At 46.4% G+C, this 24,792-nt stretch overlaps 1 protein-coding gene across 5 annotated transcripts in view; it reads left to right on the plus strand.

Annotated features, from left to right (window-relative positions):
* The first annotated feature begins 13,285 nt into the window (after nt 1-13,285).
* The window catches only part of AGK (acylglycerol kinase), a 62,838-nt gene continuing 51,331 nt past the window's right edge, over nt 13,286-24,792 (plus strand). Inside the window, exons 1-2 of one of the 5 annotated variants that reach the window (XM_077339867.1) lie at nt 13,286-13,566; nt 17,342-17,529. In XM_077339867.1, coding sequence (XP_077195982.1) covers nt 17,420-17,529 — 110 coding nt within the window. In that variant the 5' untranslated portion in view covers nt 13,286-13,566; nt 17,342-17,419. Of the gene's footprint in view, nt 13,580-17,341; nt 17,530-24,792 lie in introns of those variants that run through there. The other 4 variants (XM_077339868.1, XM_077339866.1, XM_077339869.1 and 1 more) reach the window with 4 other exon arrangements.

Raw genomic sequence — 24,792 nt, forward strand, 5'->3', positions numbered from 1 at the left:
GCATAATGGGCCTCAGCGTCACCTCCCTCACAGGGTGTCTGTTGTGGGGAGAGGAAAGGGAAGGTGAATATAAGCCGCTCTGAGACTCCTTTGGGTAGAGAAAAGCAGCATATAAGAACCAACCCTCCTTCTCAGCAGGGTATAATGCTGTAGAAATGTTGTTGTCTCCTGGGTATGGATCTCTGTGGTCCAGAAGCCAGTTGTTATCCCAAGGGCACTCAAAGCCCCACTGGGAGGTTGGCAACCCTAGTAGAAGTGTTTGTTCCAAACAGGCAAAGGCTATAGCAATTTAAAACTAATCCATAATGAATGAAATGCAAAAGGTAACAAAGCTGTGAAAAAGGGAACAGTAAAGAACCAGCATATATGAGGGACCGCCTTTTGCCCTATATCCCCCGCAGGGCTTTACGCTCTGCGGGGGCTAACCTACTGGTCGTTCCCGGCCCCAAGGAAGCCCGCCTGGCCTCGACTAGGGCCAGGGCCTTTTCGGTCCTGGCCCCAACCTGGTGGAATGAGCTCCCGGAAGAGCTGAGGGCCCTGCGGGAATTACCAGCATTCCGCAGGGCCTGTAAGACGGAGCTCTTCCGCCAGGCTTATAACTGAGGCCGGGCGGAAAGAAGATCAGCCCCCCCCCTCACAAACTGGCGGTAGAGAGCGTCACTCCCCACCGTAGATGAGAATGCGGAGAGCAAATGAGTAGGCTACGCCATCGCTGTTACAATTATTGTAAATCATTGGTTTTTATTGTCATTTTATGGTTTTAGGGGACGGGTTTATGTAAGCCGCCTCGAGCCTTCGGGGGGAGGCGGGGTATAAATATAAATATTATAATTATAATAATAATAATAATAATAATAATAATAATAATAATAATAATAATAATAATAATAGTTAAAATGGATGCCGTTCCAAACTCTGTATGCCGATGAACGTAACAACAGATTAAACTTTAGCAGTTTTTATTGGTGGCCAGTGTGTGCACTTATCGCATGAGTGATGTGCTGTATTGTTAGTTTATAACGGGAAGGAGGCCAATTTTATTTCAACTTCGACTGGAGGTTGAGTCTGTTCTTCATTACGCATGTAAATATTTGGCCCGTCGTATCCTTGCATCTCACGGAGAAAGAAAAATAACATTACGCTGGGCTATTTTATGACTGCTCTGCTCTCCGCTTTCGTGTTTGTTTAATTGTATTTTAAATGTGTTTTGTTGATTTCATTCTACATCTCTTTAGGCAGGATTCTGCCACAGGAAGATGACTAATATGCTTTAAAGTAAACATGATAATGGAGACGCAGCCTCTCAGGTATGCTCACCCATAAAAGCAGTCAGAGTTTTATGGATTACAATGGGCACCTAGAGTTATGCATAGAAGCAGTTGCAGTGCTGGAAACTGGGCCCTAATTGGAGTCCCACTGACAGAACCACCGGCATGGGACAGAAAAGGACCGCTACACTAAACCGGCCTCAAAACTCTGATATACGTTCCTGATAAATATAAACATCTCTTCCTTGGTCTTTAAGACACAGTATTGGCTTATGTTTCAATAGGTGTGGCAGAAGAAGAAGAGTTGGTTCTTATATGCCACTTTTCTCTACCAGAAGTAGTCTCAAAGTGGCTTACAGTCGCCTTCCCTTTCCTCTCCCCACAACAGACACCCTGTGAGGTAGGTGAGGCTGACAGAGCCCTGATATTACTGAAGAAGAAGAGTTGGTTCTTCTGTGCTGCTTTTCTCTACCCGAAGGAGTCTTAAAGCGGCTTACAATCTCCTTCCCTTTTCTCTCCCCACAACAGATGCCCTGTGAGGTGGGTGAGGCTGAGAGAGCCCTGATATTACAGAATCCAGTTAGTGACCAGGGTGGCTATCCATTGCAAACTAGTGGCCATGACATCAGTTTTGGCAGTCAACTCACCTGCATCCTTTATACACATTGCCTGAAAATGCCAAAGCCATGTATTCATTCTGCCGCTACTGACAATTCAATCCTATGCAGAGTTAGTCCGATCTAGGCCTAATGAAATTAGTGCATGGGTGGCCATACTGTGGCTCTCCAGAAGTCCATGAACTACAATTCCCATGAGCCCCTGCAGATAGGGGCTCATGGGAATTATCACCCATGGACTTCTGGAGAGCCATAATTTTGCCACCCCTAAATGAGTGGGTTTAGGCTGGGGTAACTCTGCAATGGGTTGGGCTGTGAATCTCTAAAGCTATTAAACTCGTTGGTAGGGAAAGCAGCACTAGCCCTGCTGCTGTGTAAACATCCTGGGGCTGTTATAGAATTAAGTCCATAATGAGGGCTCTGAGGACCATCTCTTCCACCTTCAGTAGCTGCACATGCATAAAGTACCTCCTTTGGGGATTTCTTTGCTTGGAAAGGGAGAAAGAGTCACAACTAGCAAACAACCTTGGGCTGACAGAACAATTTACAGGAAACTCATCACGGCAGGTCGCTCGATGCAAATGGGTATGTAGGATTTGCTTCAGAATTAAATAGGGAGCGCTCTCATGATGCCTTACAGACGAATGGATATGCTGTGACACGCCACAGTATTTGTAAGTGTTTAAGGCACCCCAAGACTCTTCCTTATTTTGGTTGCAGCAGCCTGCTAGCAGTTCTGTCCGAAGAAGAGTGTGGTTTTCCAAGTCCACTGAAATAAAGTTGCCCCTCCCACTGCAATCCAAAATGCCGTCAGAAATAGTGTTCTTGGGGGACAGCCCCTCCCAAAAATCATGAGGGGAGAGCCAGAATTCTGCTGCAATGGGGAGGCATAAATCAGAGGAAATTGTCCTCCCTCCCATTTGTGGAAAAATTCTGCAAGCAAATTCCGGGGCCATTCCTTCACAGGGGAAGGTTCTCCAAGGAAACAGACCCCTGTGCTTGAGAGGACGAAGTGGCCGAGGTACCACTAAAAGGCAGCAGACTGCAAATTGCTTATCTCATGATTAAATATATTTTTAACATCAGAGTATGTCTGGGAGGGCATTATCTGGTTTTCCTGGCTCAGGCCCAAAAATGCATTGAATGGTCTCTGGTTGTGCAATACATAGAATGTATTCTAGGATGGTAGGTCTCTGTCTTTGTCCCTCTTTCATCTTTCTTTCTAAAGCAGATGCCCCCCCCCCCCACACACACACATACAAACACACTACATAGATCACATGTGATTTTCATCATTCTGATAGGTGGCTTCAATTGCCCTTATTTTGGGGAACATGACCAGGGATCATTGAAGGAACTTCTCTTTGCATGTCTTTGGAGGCCTACTTAAGAGAGCAATCCAACACAGGTATAGACCTAGAAACAAGTTTCATTTTATTCAGTGGAATTGACACAGATTTCTTAGGATTTCCAGCCTAGGTCAAGGCATTCAGAACAGGTTCTAGGGAAAAATTTCTGTTACAAAGTCTACTCTATCAAAGTATAATCAGAATGCCCAGCTCCAGGTTGGGAACTACCCAGATATTTTGGGGGTGGAACAGGATTCGGGAAGGGGAGGGACCTCTATGAGGACTTCAAAGAGGTTGAGAGGGGATATGATTGCTGCCTTTAAGTATTTGAATGGTTGTCACTTGTAGGAGGGCAGGAAGTGGTTCCTCTTGGCAGCAGAGGATAGGACCCACAGTAATGGGTTTAAATTACATGTAGAATGGTACCAGCTAGATATTAGGGGAGGAAATTTCACAGCCAGAGTTGTTCAACAGTGGAAACAGCTGCCTAAGGAGGTGATGAGCTCCCCCTCACTGGCAGTCTTCAAGCAGTGGCTGGACAGATCCTTATCCTGGATGCTAGGCTGATCCTGCATGGGGCAACAGGTTGGATTAGATGGCCTGCATAGCCCCTTCCAACTCTATGATTCTATAATAACATAGAGACCACCTTCCAAAGCAGCCACTTTCTCCAAGTGAACTCACCTGTGTCACCTGGAGGTCAGTTATAATTCCAGGAGCTCTCCAGCCATTGGGTTGGCAACCCTAGAGTAGGATTATTTCCTCCTTCCATTTGCTACATGTTGATACCAGTCTAGAGATGTCCCTCAGATATGTGGGGAGGGGACATTTACCTGTTCAGATAATAAAGTAAGTAACAGAAGAAGCAGTAAGCACAGCTCTCTCAGCAGATTTTTATCCACTTTAACCAACCCAACAGCAGCCACCTAACCTAGGTGTAAACTGCACGGAGCTTTTATTCCAACCCCAGATCAATTCAGTCCGTGCCCTCTACACAGAATGCGATTTCCGTTTGGATTTTGGGTGATTTAAATTTTCCTTCTGCAGCAAGGAGGATTGATCCGGAGTGACCCTACCTTTATTGTGCAATATCTTGGAGTGCTTTTAGTGCTCAATATCCAGATTGGGAAAGAAAGCTCCGTGGTAGAGAACCTCTGATAGCCTACACCTGGTCATGTGACATGCTTGCCTTAAAGCAGAAGCCCCTAATTTCTCTCAATTTCTGTGGGTCCTGGATTTTTCCTCCCTCCTCTGCCTTTTTCGATCCTCTCACCCACCCCTCCAAGAAAAGAAAGAGGCTCCCTGCCTGGCTCCTCCCCCCCCCCCTTCAAGAAAAGAAAGAAAGAGGCTTGGCTCCCCCCACCTTCTGAACTACCCTAACCACCTGCAGAAGACTTTCCTGTTTCAATGGGGGGGGAGGGGGGGAGAAGAAGACCCGAGTTCAAAGCGATCTGAATTCAACAGGATTGACAATGGAATAAAGAAAGTAAGTGCAGACTCTGCCCTAGTCTCCCCATCAATGGAGCAGGAATTAAGAGAACTGATATAAATTGCCAGGCAGTGCCAGACATGAAGCAAGCAAGTCTTTCATTAACCTTTCTCTTCAGTAGCTCACAAAACCTCTTCGCTGGACTGTGCTGACTAATCCCATCTCTCCTCCATTTTGGTCTGAGAATTCTACCGCTATACAGGGATTTAGAAATAAGCACAGCAGGGAATGACAAAGCGGAATGTTCAAAAACACGTGTATTAAGATAGATCCTTCCTGACATTCTGCAGGGCTTTCAACACTGCCCTGTTTCTCAGGGCTAGTGTTGCCAACAGGCCTGGAGGAAAAGGTCCTATCCTGGAAATATATACCACTATCTGATACGTAAATTAAGCCACTATTAAAGGAACAGGATATTTTTTCCCATAGGCTTGCTGGCTACCCTAAAGGGCCTTTGCTTGACTTCAAGTGCTTTATTTTAAAAAAATAAATGCAAATGCTGGCAGGGGTTCATGGGAATTGTGGTCCATGGACATCTGGAGGGCTGCAGTTTGATTTGTGCAAGTGACCAGCCTACTGCAGGGGCCCTGGCTGTGGCCAAAGAAAGGTTAAGAATGGCTGATGTATTCTAGACTAGAGTAGAGTATTCCTTGCCAGGCCTGCCAAACAGGTCAGCCCAGCACCAGGCCTCTCTTCCCTAGCAGCCTGGATCTAGAGAGCCACCTTGTGGCATATTTCCCCCCTCCCTCTGCCTGGAAGGAGGCCTCACCAAATCAAAGGGTCGGTCAACACTTTCTTGTCAGAATTAAAATGCCAAGCGAAATACCCCTCTCATCACGTAGGCCAAACGGACATTACTGAAGCACTTGGGCTGTAAGCTTTAAATCAGCTTAATTAGTAGATCAGTCAGCTTTAGGTGATTAATGGCTGGGAGCCGCTGAAATTGATGGGAGTACATTTTAATCATTAAGGAAAAAAAAAGAAACAGGAGTCCAGTAGCATCTTAAAGACAAACAAAAGGTATTACAGTATAAATTAGACCAAACAAAAGGTAAATTTTTGTTATGTTCCCAGTGCTCCTGTACGCCTGATTAATATTTTGTACATATTTTATTGGTTTGTAACGTATCTATTATGGTGTTGTTGTTAGTCGCTGCAAGACACTTCAGGTGAGAGGCAACTAAAAAATCCCCTAATAAAATAAATAAATAAAATTGCCAGCACAAACTGTTCCCCTGCAAGCTTTGGGAAGTTATTCTAGTTCTGCATGCCCCAGCGTTCCTCGCCTTCAAGGAAGCTGATTGCCGTGTGGCGCTTCGTGATGCGACATAAAGATTTTTGTACATTTGCATTGTATACTTCTGATGGTGGAATGGTGATTTTTACCGTCACACTGAATGGGAAAGAAACATACCATGTGAGATGGACAAAATTCTATTTCCTTCCACTGTGTCTTTATTGCCGATATATTCCTTGACATCCACAGGGAAATACTTAAGAAAATGTGAGTTCCTCCTTCTCCCCCTTGGCAGGTGCTGCCACTCAGGTTTTTATAAATTCAAAAGACTTACTTTGGGATGTATTTCTGCCCCTCACTGGGTCAGGAGCACACCTTTTTTTGTTCTGGAAGGGGCGAGGCTGCACCTAGCAAATGTTGATGCCGCCCCCATTCTTCATGGCATAACAAGCTTGAGGTATACTGAGAATTTAGGAATGGTTGTGTGCTATTTTTTTGGTCCTCAATTGATGACACACAAGAAAGAAGACAGTAAAAGTGACTTATCTGCAGCAGATGCCTGTCTGCTTGGTCAGCGGCCAGGATTTTGGCCTTCAGGGCTTGAAGATCACCATAATCTCCATCCCCAATCCCACTGAGAAAATGAGGGGCTGAGCAGATAAAAGTGAAGAAAGGGCTGGACTCTGTCAATGCCTACAGGAGAGGACTCTAAAAACTCCTTACTTTTTAGGACAATTTGGGATGAGGGACAGGGAAACAGGCAACCAACTGTCTGAGTAGTCTGTGGCCATTGGAGTACAGGATCCTTCTCTTTGGACATCCGATGTGGGGCAAGGGATCTGTGCCCTGACCTGAATGGCCTAGGCTAGCCTGATCTCATTAGATCTTGGAAGGTCAGTAGGATCAGCTCTGATTGGTATTTGGATGGGTCCAGGGTTCAGACAACAAGGCAGGCAATGGCAAACCACCTTTGAACATCTCTTGCCCTGAAAACCATAAATTGGCTGCAACATGATGGCCCTTTCCGTCACTAGAGGAATCTGTTGACATCTAGGAGTGCCTTCATCCAGTACCTGTATAGTAACTGTAAATAAAGCAAATGTGATGGCACCGCTACAAGTCTCCATCACACTCTTCTGTAAAGGAAGCAGCCCAGGCCAGGAATGGGCCACTGGAGCCTTGCAGCAGCACTCAGGAAAATAGAGCAAATATTAATAATATATATCTACTGTCAAATATGAGTTATTGGCTTAAATGCAAGAGGTTTTGGTCTTGACGTATAAAGTTCTATGCAGTCTGGGCCCTGTGTATCTGAGGGACTGCCTCCCCCAATATGTACTCTGGAAAGCATTCTGCTCTGCCAACACCAGTTTGTTGGTAATCCCTGGCCCTAAAGATGTTCGTCTGGTCCAGACCAGAGCCAGGGCCTTTTCGGCTCTGGCCCCAATCTGGTGGAATGAGTTGCCAGCCAAGACCCAGGCCCTGATAGAGCTATTCAAGTTCCACAGGGCCGGCAAACCGGCATTCTTTCACCAGGCATATGGCCAAGACCAGGGCAAAATAAACAAAGGTGGGACTGGGTTTTAAATTGTGTTTTTAAACTATTTATTATTGTATTTTATTGTTGTGAACAAGCTTAAATTGTTTTATTACTGTATTTTATGTGTGAACCTCCCCAATGAATAAATAAACAAAAAGATTGTGAGAAAGTATTTCCCCTCCTTTCTGGAAAGCTAGACGTAGCCCCCCCCCCCCAAAAAAAAATGAGCGGGATTAGGGAGGAGAAGCCTTCCCCGTCAAATGGGGCAGGAGATGAATAGAAATATACATAGAATGTTGTTCTACAGGGTTTTAAAATCTGCAGGATAAATTTTGGGGATACATCCATGGTCTTTGGGGGAGATCAGCACTGCATTTTGCAAACTATCCTTCTGCCAACTACTCAACCCTTAATGAATGACAATTGAAGCAGGGTTTTTCTGTCACCTCCCAACAACATTCTGCAAATAGGAACAAGAGTTGGGTTGCTTCCTTTGGCTTTTCAATAAGACTGCAGTATACACACCAAAGGACAACGCTCAGCTCTCTAGTTGTACCCGCGTCTGCTAAGAGCTTCCATTAAGAGTCTGAAACAGAACCACAGAAAAGATCGAAAGAAGTGTCTAGTACTTGAGAGTAAAAAATAACATACAGCAGGTAGGCTATGCCCTTAAGGGCACCAGCTGTCCAGAGCCAACAAAATAGGACAAGCATATTTGCCAGGAGGGATTCCAATAGAAATGTTGCATCAGGTCATAAGCCTGGATGGGTAATAAGGCAATAATAAAGTCGGTTGCAGCTGTTCCTTATTTCTACGGCAGATAACACCTGGTAGGTTTGGGCTCATCCATTATTCTGGTATAATAGGCAACCCATGAGTAGAATTAACTGAGCTACATATGGGGAAAATAGATCTTCCATGTTCTACGTCTCCCTTTTCTTCCTTAATCGTTATACTGAATATTAGCAAAAATCCGAAAAGTCCCTTGCTGGTTCCTTCTCATAATCTGTATTTTGCAGCCACAAAGTAGAGCAGGTGAGACACAGCTGTACAGAGGCAAGAGAGGCAGTCCTGAGCTGTGATATTTGGAAGGCCTAGAGATCCACAAATGATCACTCCCCAGAAGTCTCCTAGCAACGAGGCCAGACCATGTAAAACTGACTTCAGCTATAAATCCTAGGAGCATGAAGTTTTTCGATGCCTCTGCAATGGAGAACGAGCCGCTGTACAAGAAAGGGAACCTGGCTTGTGAGGCTTTCTCTTTCCCTTTTTGAAAGTCTCTTATATATTGTCTGTTCCCAGTTCACAGAAGATTGTTTTCTAGGTATGAGATTGAATCATGTAGCAATGTATTACAAACCATGAGTTTTGCTGCCACTGAAATGGAGAACAGGTAGGACTGGTGTTCAGGTAGGAGATCCTGCAAGTCAGATTGCTTTTGAAAAACCAGCCATTGCCACATCAAGGCCTGAAAGGCAAACAGCATTCCAAATAGGGCATATGGCTCTGTTTGACAAATTGTTTAGTACAACCACATCCTGCCTCCCCTGGCCTCTTCTGAAATGAACGTTAAGCTACTTTGTTGTTGTTGTTAGGTGCAAAGTCGTGTCCGACCCATTGCGAACCCATGGACAATGATCCTCCAGGCCTTCCTGTCCTCTACCATTCCTCAGTCCATTTAAGCTCGCACCGACTGCTTCAGTGACTCCATCCAGCCACCTCGTTCTCTGTCGCCCCTTCTTCTTTTGCCCTCAGTCGCTCCCAGCATTAGGCTCTTCTCCAGGGAGGCCTTCCTTCTCATGAAGTGGCCAAAGTATTTGAGTGTCATCTTCCGGATCTGGCCTTCTAAAGAGCAGTCAGGGCTGATCTCTTCTAGGACTGACCGGTTTGTTCGCCTTGCAGTCCAAGGGACTCGCAAGAGTCTTCTCCAGCACCAGAGTTCAAAAGCCTCAATTCTTTGACGCTCGGCCTTCCTTATGGTCGAACTTTCGCAGCCATACATTGCAACTGGGAAGACCATAGCCTTGACTAGACGCACTTTTGTTGGCAGGGTGATGTCTCTGCTTTTTAGGATGCTGTCTAGATTTGCCATAGCTTTCCTCCCCAGGAGCAAGCGTCTTTTAATTTCTTTGCTGCAGTCCCCATCTGCAGTGATCTTGGAGCCCAGGAAAATAAAATCTGTCACTACCTCCATTTCTTCCCCATCTATTTGCCAGGAATTGAGAGGGCCAGATGCCATGATCTAAGAATGATGGCTGCCCCCAAACACCTGCAATGCAGAGCCCGTAATTTAAACTAGAGGTCATAGGAATTAAACCTGGGATATTTTGCATGCAAAGCTAATATATCAGAGAACCAAATTACTTGCTTTCAAATCACCCTTTCCTGTGAGCTGCTCCTGACCATCTAGTTCAAAAGATTATTTTGGGACGTGAAAGCCCTTTCATGCAAGGTTCATACTGGAATATGCTGCTGAGTGGCAGCCCTGAACAGCCTGGGCCCGCATTATATTGTTGTGACACTTTAATATGTGATTTTAGTATTTTAATAACATTTGATTAAGCTTCAAAAAAGCTGGCCAAAAGTGGCAGACACCAAATTACCAAGTATTTTTCTGCATCACCCAGAAAAACTGTCGGAGAAAATTTCTAATGAAAGCAGCATCTCCCCTAGTAGCTGCCTGAGAAAGGATTAGAAAGAGGCTTAGCTCCTCAATTTATTTCCAGTTTCATATTCCATCCCCACCAGCCTGTGAAACCCTATAAGATTGTATACCTGCAGAGCTATTCTATGCTGCAAGCCTTGGAGCAGGCTTTCTCAACCAAGGGTTCATGAATCCCTGGGGCTTCTTGGCTGCCCTGGAGGGGTTTCCCAAATGGGTGAGAGTTAATTAATATTTAATATATATATTTAAATTTGTTAAAACATTTATTGAGTGGTCTGACCATATAAATGGCCAGTGATGGGCCTAGAGGGGGTGGAAGGGGAGGGGCCCCACATGCACATGTCCACAGCTAGGCTTCCCAACCATATTCTGCACAATTTCACCACTGCTGGGGTTTCTCGAAGCCTGAAGAATGTTTCAGGGGTTTCACAACAGTAAAAACGTTGACTGCCTTAGATATTAAGTGTATGGGGAAAGAGCTCACTAATACAACACATTTAGTGCCCCAGAACTGTGACTGGTGTCTCTCTACTACCACCTGTTTGGAGAAATCTTCCTGACCTTGAACAGCCAGTAAGGTTGTAGGGATGTGCACCTCGGCTCAGCTGCCTCAGGGTTCACCGAAGCTCAACGTGGCACGTAAGTCAGCGCCACGGCACTGAGAGCAGGGGCAGTGGTGCCACCTCAGGCTTCTGTGATTGCCAAGGCGGCCATGGTGCACATTCGTAGTTTAGGGTGTCCTTTGGGCTGATCCTGCATTGAGCAGGGGGTTGGACTAGATGGCCTGTATGGCCCCTTCCAACTCTATGATTCTGTGATTCTTTAATTCTGTGATTCTGTGTCAGAATGGGATTTGGCAGACCTGCTATGTTTAAATCCCCTCTGATATGAAGCTTGCTGTGTAATCTTAGGCTAGTCACATTCTCCCTGCCTAGTTTACATCACAGGGTTGTTTTATGGACAAAATGGGGAAGGGAGCACTGTGTATGCTGCCCTTGGAGGAAGTTGGGACAAAAATTCACTAGGTAGATAGCAGGATTCCTCTTCCCTTCAAGCTTCTACGAAGTTACACAAGTAGAATTTGTACCTTTTCCAGGAGCTGAATGGTTCTGAAACACAAGAGATAAAGGTGCCCTTTTCACCATTCTGGCAAGCCATTTCAAAATATCAGCTCCACACCAGAGACCATCCTAAGATGAAATGCTGTTTTCTGTGTGACACTTTAAAAAGATCCTGCCCTTTCTACAAGGAGCTCAGTTTAGTGAACCTGATTCTTCCTTCCTGTTTTATCCTCATAACAACCCTGAGAGGTAGATTAGGCTGACAGAAAAGGGAGAATGAGCCAAATAAACACAAGTCCAAAATGAGCTGAATAAAGCAAAAGCACGTGTGGAAATAAATTCATTTTATTCTAGTGAAAACATTGCTATGCCACGTTTCCACCTGGTTGGGGTTACCAAGATGGCAAACACAAAACATCCGATTGTTAAAACTGTTGGCAGAGTTTAAATGTGCAAGGAGGGATAAAGTACCAGGCTACTTAAAATAGTTTTGTTATGAAGAGAAACCACTTTGTATAGAAAGAGCAGAGAGAAAATTCATCTGAACAGACGGTCTATTCTGTTATTTGTTCTGGAGGCAAGCAGGGAGGAACTGTACTCAAAGGACTAGGAAGTCCCCAATCAGCCAACTGGAGGATTATGAACAAATTCCAGGAAGTTCCCAATCTAACTATGCCAAATACTCATCTCATCCAATGCCCCCTGTAGGACACTCTTCATGTTCTGTTCAATCATGCACACTACGGATCTTGTGTAGTCCAACAAAAACAGCATTAAAAATATCAAATAATTCAATAAAGACACAAACATATACAAGACCAAAGTCAGGGAGGGTCAACAAGTACAGTTGCCAACCTCCAGGTGACTGGAGGTTTCCTATGATTGCAACTGATCTTCAGGTGACAGAGATCAGTTCACCGTTAGGAAATGGCTGCTTCAGAAAGCAGTTTCTATGATACTATACCACATTGAAGTCCCCCCTCCTCAAATCCTGGCCTTCTCAGGCTGCACCCTCAAATCTCCAGGTATTGCCCAACCCGGAGGTGGCAACCCAACCAATATTACATAGGATTAACAAGTCACTTTGGGATCTGCCTTTAAGCTGCCCCTGGGCTTTTATTTTTCTGCAACAGGCTAACAAAGACTACCCCTTTGCAGTTTATAGTGATCAGATGTCCTCTTTCTTTGGTCTCTCTCCCCTTTTAGGCCCTTTTAAAGAAAAACTAATGAAAGTTTGGAAAGTCAGGCATATTCCTAGATAGTAGCAGTTACAACAGTTTAAATAGTAGCGGTATTCAAATGAGATTTGCCTTGTTTAAGTCACTGGTTCAGCGATCACTGATCTGAAGTCACCAGCAAAGAAATATGTCCTTTTTTTGCTTCTCAAAATATGGTAACCCTAGCTGAGTGCTAATATACATGCATGCCTGTCCTGTAAACGCCACACCCCATGGTTTCAATCTTCCACATGATTATCAGAATAAAGTTGGAATCCAGTGGCCCCTTAAAAGTTTTAGCTAAGGTGTGAGGGTTTGTGTGCATGCACAAACCCTGTTAGGGTTTGTGTACGTGCACACGAACACTCCTACCTTTGAATGACCTTAAAGGTGCCACTGAACTCCAACTTGGTCCTCCTGCTCCAGACCGACAAGGCTACCCACCTCGATGTCATGCCGTGCCTGAGGAAGTGCGCATGCACATGAAAGCTGACACCTTGAATAAAACTTCGTTGGCCTTAAAGGTACCACTGGACTCCAAATTTCGTCCTGCTGCTTCAGACCAACCTGGCCCCCCACCTACATGCATGCCAGTCTGTGAACCACACAAAAATGCCTCTTTAGCACCGAACCACATTGTTATACTGTCCCCCTCCCCTCCTCAAGAGATTTGAGGGGGGGGGGTTGTAATGCCAGGAGGGGGCTGAACCTCTTGCCCCCTTCCTCACAGCCTCTGGAGGAGGCTCAAGTCCTGGGGGGGGGGGTGTCTCTCCTCGCCCACCACGATGCGTTTTCCCCTGAGGCAGACGGCCTGCGCGGAACTCAGGCGAGGCGGCTGCGTGTTTCCACGGGAGGCCGGGCCAGCACGGCGGCGGCCCAGGAAGCGGCGCTCTGCAGAGGCCGGCGGCGGCGCGGGAAGGAGCCTGGAGGGCGCAGCGCGCAGAAGGAGGCTCAAGGGCTCCGCGGGCCCTGGGAAGAGCGCTGCAGGTCGGCCGCCTCGGTAGCGCGGAGGGCGCCGCAGTCCTCCGCACCCGCTTCCGCTTGAGGGGCAGGCCTCTGCCCAGCGTCCACGTGGGGCGAGATGCACGCCTGCCCGTCCCCGCCCTGGGAGAGCGGCAGCCCGGTGAGGGGCGCTGGTAGGGTTGCCAGCTCTGGGGCGGGAGGGGCCGGGAGGCTTTGCGAGTGGGGGAGGGACCTCAGGGGAGCGTGATGCTCCGGAGTCCGCCCTAGGCAGCATGCAGCGGAAGTGATCTCTCCCGCCGGGAGATGAGCTGTGAAACCGGGGGATCCCCAGGTCCCACCTGGAGAGTGGCAGTCGTAGACCGGGTGTCCTTAGGTAGCAACCGAGGGGAGGATTTAACCTGTGTTAGGGTTGCTGCTCTTTGGTTTTGAAAACCCCAAGAGATTTGGGGATTGTTTCTTGGGGAGGGTGGAATTTAGGGAGGGGGAAACATGGTGGGGATACGTTGGTGTTAAAACGGCTCTCCGAAGCTGCCATGTTCTCCAGGGCAGGGGTAGTCAACCTGTGGCCCTCCAGATGTCCATGGACTACAATTCCCATGAGCTCCTGTCAGCAAACGCTGGCAGGGACTCATGGGAATTGTAGTTCATGGACATCTGGAGGACCACAGGTTGACTACCCCTGCTCCAGGGAACTGGAGAGCTGCTCTGATTCCAGGAGACCTCCAGGCCCCACCTGTAGGTTGACAACCCCACCTGTGACTAGGTGTATGGTGGAGTACAGTGGGCAGAGAAAGGAGAGAGACAGGGGCTCACTGTTAGGCCTAGCAACCATTTCCATTTGAAAAATCTGAGACCCTGGGGAGCCACTTCTAACTCAGAGTTAGAAGAAGATGAGTTGGTTTTTATATCTGGCTTTTCACTAGCTGAAGGCATCTCAGAGTGGCTTACACATCCCTTCCTCTCCAGCAACAGACATTCTGTGAGGAAATGGGGACGAGAGAGGTCGGTGAGAACAATTCTTAACAGGACTATGACTAGCCCAAGGTCACCCAGCCAGCTGCATGTGGAAGAGTGGGGGATCAAACCATATATGGGCATATCCCATCCCACCCAGTACATATTTAACAATTTTAAATACATATAAATAATTCCCAGCCATTTGGGAAACCCAGGACCATAAGAAACCCCAGGGTTTCACAGCACCCTAGTCTAGACTAATGGTGGAACTCAGCAGAAGGCGGCTTGAAGAGGCAGGAGGGACGTTGCCACCTGGTCAGGATTTTATTCCCCTGGGCTGAGTGCTGTAGATTGGCCTAGACTTGCAGTCTAACGAGTTGGTTGACTGGGTTGTACCTTTTTAGAAGATGTTGATCTTCATATAGACAGTTTCCTGCCCTGAAAAATGGCACAGAGTGGTTTTAACCCAGCTTTCTGTTTCCTAAGCTAATTTCCTCTTTGCAGTGGAGTCTTTGAGGTTGGGGAGCGTTGAGAGATTTCATATCCGGCCTGTGGTCTAAAGTTGCATAGATCATGCTACCTCTTTGCTGCAGCTTGTGTAAAGGAAGGCTAAGCCATGTAATAAATTTTGTAAATAAATATAACCAGGCAGCAAGAATCTATACTTCTACAGCAGAGTGAGGTAGTTGAATGAATTGTCGCACCTCAGCATAGAGTTATATGTCTGTATTGATGGTGTGTGTGTTTTTGACTGCACTCTTTATAAAACTCCCAGTGAGAAGAAAGCTAGCACCGAGGATAACAGGGTGAACTAATCTGAATTGAGATTCAAGTAGGTAGCTGTGTTGGTCTGAAGCAGCATAACAAAACAAAATCAGAGTCCAGCAAAGATTTATTTAATGCGTGAGCTTTCGAGTGCAAGCACTCTTCCTCAGACTATGAGCTGACCATCATGACAGTGGGAATATATAAGCAAAAGTTGTGCAGTCTACTCATTTACTTCATTTATTTATTTCTATTTAAACTTATAGGCCACCCCTCCCCAAATGGTCTCGGGGTAACCCAAAACAGCTTGAAAACTCGTAAAACAGTCAAAAACCCATACAAAGTAAATATCTACGTTTTAAGCATTTAATCATCTAAGAAATATTACAACTAACAGTTAGAATATGCTCCATCAAACATTCCCTATAGTGCTTGGGAACCAAGTAGGTGGAATACCGGTTTTCAGCCAGGCGCAAGATGGCGGAAGGGGGAGTCCAGCTGGGGGCCCCATTCAGATGGTCCCTGTGATTCTTGGCCTCAGTCAAATGCCTGCACCATTTACAGGCCCTTTGGAATTTAGGAAGCTCCATGAGGGCTCTATCAGGCCTTTCTCCCCAGTGGGGGTCAAAGATGTTTACACTGTAAGAATTTTATTCCTGCAAGCTAGATATCAGGAAAAAAATTTTCACAGTCAGAGTAGTTCAGCAGTGGAATAGGCTGCCTAAGGAGGTGGTGAGCTCCCCCTCACTGGCAGTCTTCAAGCAAAGGTTGGATACACACTTTTCTTGGATGATTTAGGATGCTCAGGGCTGATCCTGCGTTGAGCAGGGGTTTGGACTAGATGGCTTGTACGGCCCCTTCCAACTCTATGATTCTAACCCTGTGAGATAGATCAGGCCAAGAGTGTTTGTGACTAACTCAAGGTCACCCTGTGAGACTCCATGGCCAAGTGGAAGTCAAACTTGGGACGCCCAGATCCTAGCGCACATATTTCAGTTGGGTAGCCATGTTGGTCTGCAATAGAAGGGAAATCTTCCAGGCCAGTAGCATGTTCAAGACCAACAAGATTTCCACCTGGCATCACTGACTTTCTAAAAATACTTGGTGGGCATCACAGAAGTTGTCGGTGTGCCCATGGAAGATCTCTGTATACCTGAGCACCTACTCTGAGGCATTGGGCTGGAAGAGGTCCATCTAGTTGTGGGGTATTCTAAGAACTATACAGTACTTGCTTTCTGCCATCTCATTCTGCAGTGGCAGGACGGTTACCTTGGATAGTGGATTTCATAATGGGCAAACGGACTGGTGCATTCATGCAGCATGTTGTGCTTCACTGGCCTGGATGAACATGCTAAGGCCAGTTCACATGCTATGGAAGCACAAAGCCCCATGGGTGAATTATTTTGCCTTGCTAACGTTGTGTTTGAAGCTCGATTTAAATTCACTGCTGGTGAATTACACATTCCAGTTGTTCAACCTATACATAGCTACTCATATAAAATGATACACCCCTGCAGAATTACATAAGACATATCTGTGCCTCATGTTTAAATCAGGCTTAAGGCATGACTAAAATGTGATATTGGATAGGTTAAAGCATTTACAAATGGGACCTTGTACACAGCATCCTATTTAAACTGGGCCGCTACCTGTATAAAGAAGCTGTCTGGAACAGAAGCAGGTGATTTAGGATAGCAGTCCGCAACCTTTCGGCTGCCACGGACCGCTGCTCCGGAGTGGGGGGAGAGGGTGGCCCGGGGGCCCGCGCACTCGCGGCAGCCCCAGCGCAAACGCGCATGCGCGGACTGCCTGCAGGGGCGCAAACGCGCATGCGCAGCAGTCTGCGGACGTGCGTTTGCGCCGCTGCCATGCCGGCGGCCGCGGCTCCCCCTCCCAGCCCCTCTGGGCCGCCAGCAAATCGGCCTTCAAAGCGGCCGATTAGCTTGCGGCTCGGCAAGCTTCTCTTTCTCCCCCCCCCCCTTCCCGAAACAAGAAGCTTGCCAGGCTGCGAGCTAATCGGCCGCTTTGAAGGCCAATTTGCTCGCGGCCTGGCGAGCTTCTCGCTTCGGGGGGGAGGGAAGAAGGAGCCGCGGCCCGGCGACAAGGCCTTTGCGGCCCGGCACCGGGCCGCAGCCCGCGGGTTGGGGACCACTGATTTAGGATAAGCTGAGGTTTAGGCATTTCAGTGACTGTGTTAATCTTATTATTTGTAGTTGGTCACATGGATGTTCTAGAGTGCCGTGTCTTCACATCGCAATCCCGGTAAGGTGTGCTGTGGAGCGAAACGAAACATGGCCAAGGTGATCAAGATGTTTCAAACCCTTAGAAATCATTGGAAGAAGACTACCGTTGGGATCGGCCTGCTCACCTGGGGAGGACACTGGCTGTATGGCAAACACTGGTAATTATCGATTACTCTTTCATGTACTTCTTGATTACTGTTTTCACTACCGGAATCATAAACAGCAAACTCTCACCTTCCCCCCCCAGAAGGAGACCCAAAAAGTTACTACAAAAGTTTTCTAACTTAACTACAGCTGCCAGAAATTTCACTGCACACAAAGTAGTTTGTTTAGCTTTATGTCTGAATAAGCAAGAAGATTTCGCTTTTGGAAGGACGAAGTCCTGATTAAAAGATGGAGAGATCAGGAAAACTTGGGGCAGTAAAAAAAAAAAAAGTGATCCACAGAATCGATTCTGTTGTTGCCACAGTTACAGACTCTGTCTGGATATGGAATTCCATTGAATCTTCCTAAGGTCTGTTAGCCTTCACTCCAAGTCAGGCTAAGCCCTTTCCCCAGGTAACTACGTTGCTTGACCTCGCTATGAGAAATCTCTCCCTGAGACATAATGAAGAAACCATCAAGACATGAATAAATGAAATTTTTTATTGCCACCTTGGGGTCAGAAGGCAAATTTCCTCCCGACGAAACTGACCAGGGATTCTGGGTCCTATAAAACTAAGAAATATGTGACCAAAGTTCCCCCTATAGTTCCAACTAGACCCCATCCAGAGTGCTTACTGCTTCGTTTCATGCATAACACTCCAGACCCAACTTGGCCTAATTTATTGGTGAACGTAGGGCATTCAGGTGCACAAGTATGAACGCCCTTTGAAAGAGCTATACTTTGGAGGAATTGGCTTGACTAGATAGTTTTGCCTTTTTGTTGGATGGAGAAAGTTGAACCCACTCTGCGGGGGCTGATCAACATACTGTCATAATCAAAGTCCCTCAGATGTCTCTTAATAAACTGGGTCAGTTCTTGTTTACTCCTTGTTTCTGTCACATCATGGGTAATGCCCAAACGTGATAATTTACGATCCTGTAATCTGTCCAGTCTAGAGGTGACTGCCGCATGGATCGCTGTGGCTAGGTGTTCTGGGGCCAAGTAGGGCGCTAGTGGCTTGGCATATGTGGTAGAAGGCCTGCCACGCTATGCTTGTGACCTGTGCCTCCATAGAGAGGGAGGCATCGAGGATCACACCCAAATTTCTAGTGGAGTGGCCTATTGCTAGATATACTCCATCCAAGTTGGGTAGGCACGCTTCCTTGCTTGGTCCCTTCATACCCAGCCACAGGACCTCCATCTTTGAAGGGTTGAGCGTCAGATAACTCTGCTTGTGCCACCTCGTCACTGCTTCCAGGCATCTGGCTAAGGATTCTGGGGGACAATCAGGGTGGTCATCCATCAGGAGGAAGAGCTGGGTGTCATCTGTGTATTGGTGGCAATCCAGCCTAAACTTCCACACCAGCTGAGCAAGAGAGAACATGAGGATGTTAAATAAAATAGGAGAGAGGACTGCTCCCTGTGGGACTTAACATGTGAACTGATGACGGCTGGATACTCTCTCTCCTATTGCAAACCTCTGTCCACAACCCCAAAGGAAGGAGATCAGCCATTTGAGGGCTGTCTCCCATATTTTTATGGGTTTTATGCTCTGTGGGTACAAATTTGTTGGTTGTGCCTGGCCCCCGACAAGCATGTGTGGCCTCAATGAGGGCCAGGGCCTTTTTCAGTCCTGGCCCCCACCTGGTGGAATGAGCTCCCGGAAGAGCTACAGGTCCTGCGGGAGCTTTCATCCTTCCTCAGGGCTTGCAGGACGGAGCTCTTCCACCAGATTTACGATTGTGGCCAGTGTGCCAAGGAAGAGCTGGACCCCCCTTGGGTTACTCTTGGCGGGTGACTGATCAGTCGACCACTTCTCTGCCCCTTGGCTGTAGGTGGGCCGTGTTTAGGTTTGTCGTTTCCCCCCCCGCTTCTTGGTTACTCTGTGTATGGGTTTTTAGTTATTGAGAATTTCTTGAAGTTTTAAGGGGTGTTTTTATTGGGGGTTTTATGTATGTTGTAACCCGCCATGAGCCTTTTGGGAGTGGTGGGCTAGAAATCAAATAGTAGTAGTAGTAGTAGTAGTAGTAGTAGTAGTAGTAGTAGTAGTAGTAGTAGTAGTAATATCCCAATGTCAGCGTAGCAGTGAGCTAGGAGCTTGTGATTGACTGTGTCAAACACTAATGACAAATCTAGCAGTACAAGCAGCGCAAACCTGCCTCAGTCCATTTCCTTCAATTCTGCAAGGCCTGCAAAAGGGAGCTCCTCCACCAGGCATTAACTTAAGGCTGACTGACCCAACAACATCTGCTCCCCCACCCCCACCTGGTCCCCTTTTTTTCCTTCAAAAAATTGGAGCATAACTATTGTTGCAAGGGAAATCCCGCCCCCCCATGCAGATTAACTCTATTGTTCTCCATATGCTGTTAGAAGTTTTTGCTTTCTTTGATTGAAATAAATATTGTGCTAATTATACATTGCCCTAAGCCCCTGTTTGTGTGTGTGTGTGGATATATATATATGAGTTTAATTGGTTCCTCTGTGGATCTCTTGTTGTTGTTTTTTCAATTAGCTGTCTCCACACAGTGTGTAGTTGTACTGCCCTAAATTTGGCTCTCACTTCAGTAGATTTGGCAGGCTGGGAATAGCTTGTGTTTGTGTTGTTGTTGCTTTCCCCCAGAAAATAATTTGGATAACCTCGCACTGATTCTGATTTCATAGGTTATGGTGATAAATAGAGGAACAAAACAATGGCTGGGGGTGGGTGGGAGGACACACTCTTGAAAATCCCAAGTGATGAGGAGCAAAAGGCTCTTAAAATGCAAGAGTGTTGATAAATATGCTACATTCTTTGTTGAAAGCAGTCTGAGGACATTAAAGCAGGGGTAGTCAACCTGTGGTCCTCCAGATGTCCATGGACTACAATTCCCATGAGCCCCTGCCAGCAAATGCTGGCAGGGGCTCATGGGAATTGTAGTCCATGGAAATCTGGAGGACCACAGGTTGACTACCCCTGCATTAAAGGAGCTTGCCTGTGCAGGTCTACTCAGATGTAAGTCCCACATTGTTCAGTGAAGTGAATGGGCATAGACTGGAGTAACTCTGCATAGCATGGTAGTGTAAGATTGCTTCATTCTTCAGAACTTAATCTGAACCTATTTCTGACAGAATGTACAATATTTCCATTTTTGCACATGGTCAGGCTTTTGAGTTGACGCTGCATAATTAGCAGCCCACTTTTTGACTACTTTTACATTATCACATTGGATGCTCCAGGAGAGGGGGGGGGGTTTCAGATATTTAGATAAAGACACATGGAGTGCCCAGCAGCTTTGGTATGGATGCAGGCCCGGTTTAGGGCCTTAGCAGAGCACATCTGGCACTGTTACTTGGGCTATACAATAAAATCAGAGTCCAGTAGCACCTTTAAGACCAAGAAAGATTTATTCAAGTGACAGTAGGGCCCCCTTCTCAGGGATAGTTGGAACTTCGGAAGCAACTGACAGCTTCACTTTGCTGAAAATATTTATTGAACCTTGGCGGGACACACAAGCACAGTGGCCCAGTATCTAAGGTGACATTCACACTTACGCAGCTTGTGGTCCATGTGCAATGAGCCCTGAGCATGCTCAGTGACTAACAGAGCATGCATATAGCCCTTTTTTTGTTCTTGTAGTCTGCAAGCAGCATAAGTAAGAAGACCCCCCCCCCCCATAACAATCACAGTGTAAAGGCCCTCTAGCCATACAGCACTGTGGAGCCGTTGGAATCGTGGGGCCTGTAGCACATGCTACATGTGCAACTAGGGTAAATTTTGCATGGATGAATAAAAAACCATACTGTAACGTGATCCCCACTTTCATGAGTGGTGAGACGTTCCAGCAGCCAGGCAGCCGGCTTGGGTTTCACTCGGAAGAAGGAACACTGGATACCGATGGCATGTTTGTAGTTCAGATTCAAAAACAGCCTGCCAATGGAGGCAAAAAAGCCATTCCTGCAGGGCAGCAGATCTACGGGTTTGCTTCAGCTCCCCAGAGAGATCTGGCATCCCAAAACATTTCACTTTCCAACCAACTTTCAGTCACTTGGTAGTTGTTGACATCTGTGGCTCAATTATTATGCTCGAGGTGTGCTTTTGAGTAGACTTATATTGTGCCCTTTTATAACAGATTAAAAGCTTAGCCAGATCTTGTGCCTCGGTGTCTAGCATCATTGGGGCTTCTAATGGAACGGATGCTGCTTTAGCTCAACATTGCTTTAGCTTAGCCTTTGACTCCCTGGAATTAGGTGTCTTAAGCGTTGCTTTTCCTTTTGCAGATAAAGGAGGGCTTCTTCCCTGGATGGGGCTCAACCTTTCTCCATTTTCCTCTAGGTTGCAATATCTGAGGGATATAGCTCTCGAGTTTGATGGATGTATTCTTTAGAGGGAATTCCAAGGAGACAGCTCTAACCCTGTTTCAGTAAAGCTCCCGTGGAGTCTAAAACACTACCTGATTTATTGAATTGCAAGTTTTTAGGGGGCTAGAGCAATGGTCTGTAATGTTCCTAAACAGCAGTTCGCTAAATGATAATTTAGGAGGTGGGAGGCAGAAACGGAGTACACACAGTTGGTAAGTTTTATTGCTTTGGAACTTAATAAAAATGGTAAACTTTGGAACATCCCAAGAAGAAAATGGTGATGTTCCCTAAGGCAGGCATTACGATGGACACGTGGTGTAAACTTGTTTTGCGATAGTTGGGTTATGGTCTGTCATGTAAAAAGAGCAATAATATTATAATGATGTTATAATGTTATTACTGTTATCACCTGTTACTATATGTTATCTGTATCTTTTCCTGTTTCCTGTAAACTGCCTTGAGCCCTCGGGGAGGGCGGTATATAAATATAATAATAAATAATAATAAATAAATAAAACAAGTATTAGATCAGCAAATGACCTCTAGTTTCTGGTATTTGTCTGTTGAATACATTTTCACCCTGGAGGGTATTTCAGAGCTTCTCAAAATGTTAAAAGAACAGCAGGAGTGTTGTAGCATATAAATAAATATTGCAGTTATTTATTTGCTTCATTTCTACCCATTTTTCCATGACGCAAGCCCAAAATTGCTGACACCATTTTATCCTCTCGACAAGTCTGTGAGGGAGGTTAGGTTGAATGGATGTAAGTGGCCCAAGGTCACCTAGCAAGTTTCTGTCACAGAGTGGGGATTCGAACCTGGGTCCCCAGATGCTAATCAATGCACTGTGGTGGAGTCAAGCCTGGTTGTCATCATCACAACCAAAAAAACCCCCAATCTTTAACCCAATTTTACTTCTCTGCAGATAGATAAGCCATGTTGGTCTGTAGCAACAGAACAAATTCTGAATCTAGTGGCACCTTTAAGGCCAACACAGTTGGATTCTGGATATAAGCTTTTGTTTGCAATGCGTGCTTTGTCTGAGATCTGGTATTTGATGAAGTGAGCATGTGCACAAAAGCTTATCCCCAGGATTCAACTTTTTTGGTTTGTTCTATTACTTCTCTGCAGTTCCTTATAATTGCATTATTGTCAAAACCTCAGTTAAATGGAATGTTGGAACTAGGGGTCCCCTGAAACCTTTTCAAGCTTTGAGAAACCCCAGAGGTAGCGGGATCCTGCAGCATAGAGTTGGGAAGCATAGCTGTGTATCCCCCCCCAGGGCCCTCCCCTTCCTCCAGCCCTTCCAGGCCCATCATTGGCCATTGAGGGGGTAGGTCGACATGGCCATATAGGGTCATATCACCCAATAAATGTTTAACAGATTAAAAATATATGTATTAAAAAATTAACTCCCACCCATTCAAGAAACCCTTCCAGGGCTATCAAGAAACCCCAGGGTTTCACGAAATCCAGGTTGAGAAAGCCTGCTGTAAGACAACAAAGCCAAAGCTTGAAAGAATAACCAAGCAATTTGGCTTGAAAAAAGCTCTTTTTCTGTCTCCTGCCCTCCCCCAAATCCCCTCCCTGAGGCCCTCTAAGCCTCCCTATATGTTTATGCAAAGTGTCTGTCCTTTGGCTTTGATCATTGATGGGTGGGATAGTGAATGCTAATAGGCAATTGGCTGCTGGCTAGGGAGGAAATCTGCTTTCTTTTGCCGGGAGGGGGGTGGGTTTTTTAGGAGGAGCAAATGATGTTTAGATTCTGAGTGTTGATTTCAACCTTGATGTCGGCTTTCACCTTAGCACTGCTTGCCTTCAGGCATGCATCCGAACCTCCTGCAAGCCCTCCTAAACCTGTATGTTTGCAAATGAAAGCGAGTATTTCGAGTATTTTGTAGTGCCAGAGGTCTCCTGTTCTCTTCCCCCTCCGCCCCAAAGCAAACTTAACCATATAAAGAGGATTTGTGGGACCTCCAAAGCAAACTGTTTCTTTTGGCATCAGATACATGCAGTGTGCGGCTTCAATCTATTCCATTCTGTTCATTCATTTTATCCCATCGTGCTTCTAGGAGATCAGCGATCTCAAATATATGTGATTCTTTCTGTATTTTCTCATCTCAGTAGCCCTGCAAGGAAGGGGCAGAGTTACGCATTGTAGACTAGGGCTGCCAACCTCATGGTGGTAGCAGGAGACCTGGAATTCCAAGTGATCTTCAGACAACAGGGATCAGTTCACCTGGAGAAAATGGCCACTTTGGAAGGTGGACTTTACGGCATTATATCCCATTGAAGTCTCTCTCCCTCACCAAACCCTGCCCTTTGCAGGCTCCCCCCCCCCTAAAAAAAAAATCTCTGGGTATTTTTCAACCTGGAACTGGCAGCCCTAACTACCCAGTGTGCTTAAAGGACCCCATTCTCCCCCATTGTAGTCTGGTAATCAACATCCCATAGCCTCTGTGCAAATGCCCACAGAAGCCTAGAGCAGCCTTTTCCAACTATGTGACCATGGAGGAGCCCCTGAAATAATTTTTCAGGCTTCAAGGAGCCCCGGAAGTGATGTCAGCTGGCCACGCCTCCCTGTCATGCTCCCTGGAAGGGGTATATTGCCAGAAGTGACATTACCACCTGTATTAATAGGCAGACTCAAGTAGGCCAGAGGGGATGAGAGGCAGGAGGTGGTTTAAGGTAGGAGTAGGCAGGCAGACTTCACCCTCTCGCAGGTGCAGAAACCACGATAGAATTCATTCATGTTTGCAAGGTGGAGCAATGGAAGCGCCTGGGTCCCTGGCTTGTAGCTGAGTCCATTAAGGCAGGAGGGGAAAGGCTGTGGACCCCCTTGGGAGCCCTCGTTGACCCCTGGTTGGGAATCCCTGGCCTAGAGGAAAAAACTAACATTTCATCAGCTTTTCTTTCTTCTGTTAGTTGTTCCTTGTTC

The sequence above is a fragment of the Paroedura picta genome, chromosome 5 (assembly GCF_049243985.1).
Source record: "Paroedura picta isolate Pp20150507F chromosome 5, Ppicta_v3.0, whole genome shotgun sequence".
Taxonomy (NCBI): domain Eukaryota; kingdom Metazoa; phylum Chordata; class Lepidosauria; order Squamata; family Gekkonidae; genus Paroedura; species Paroedura picta.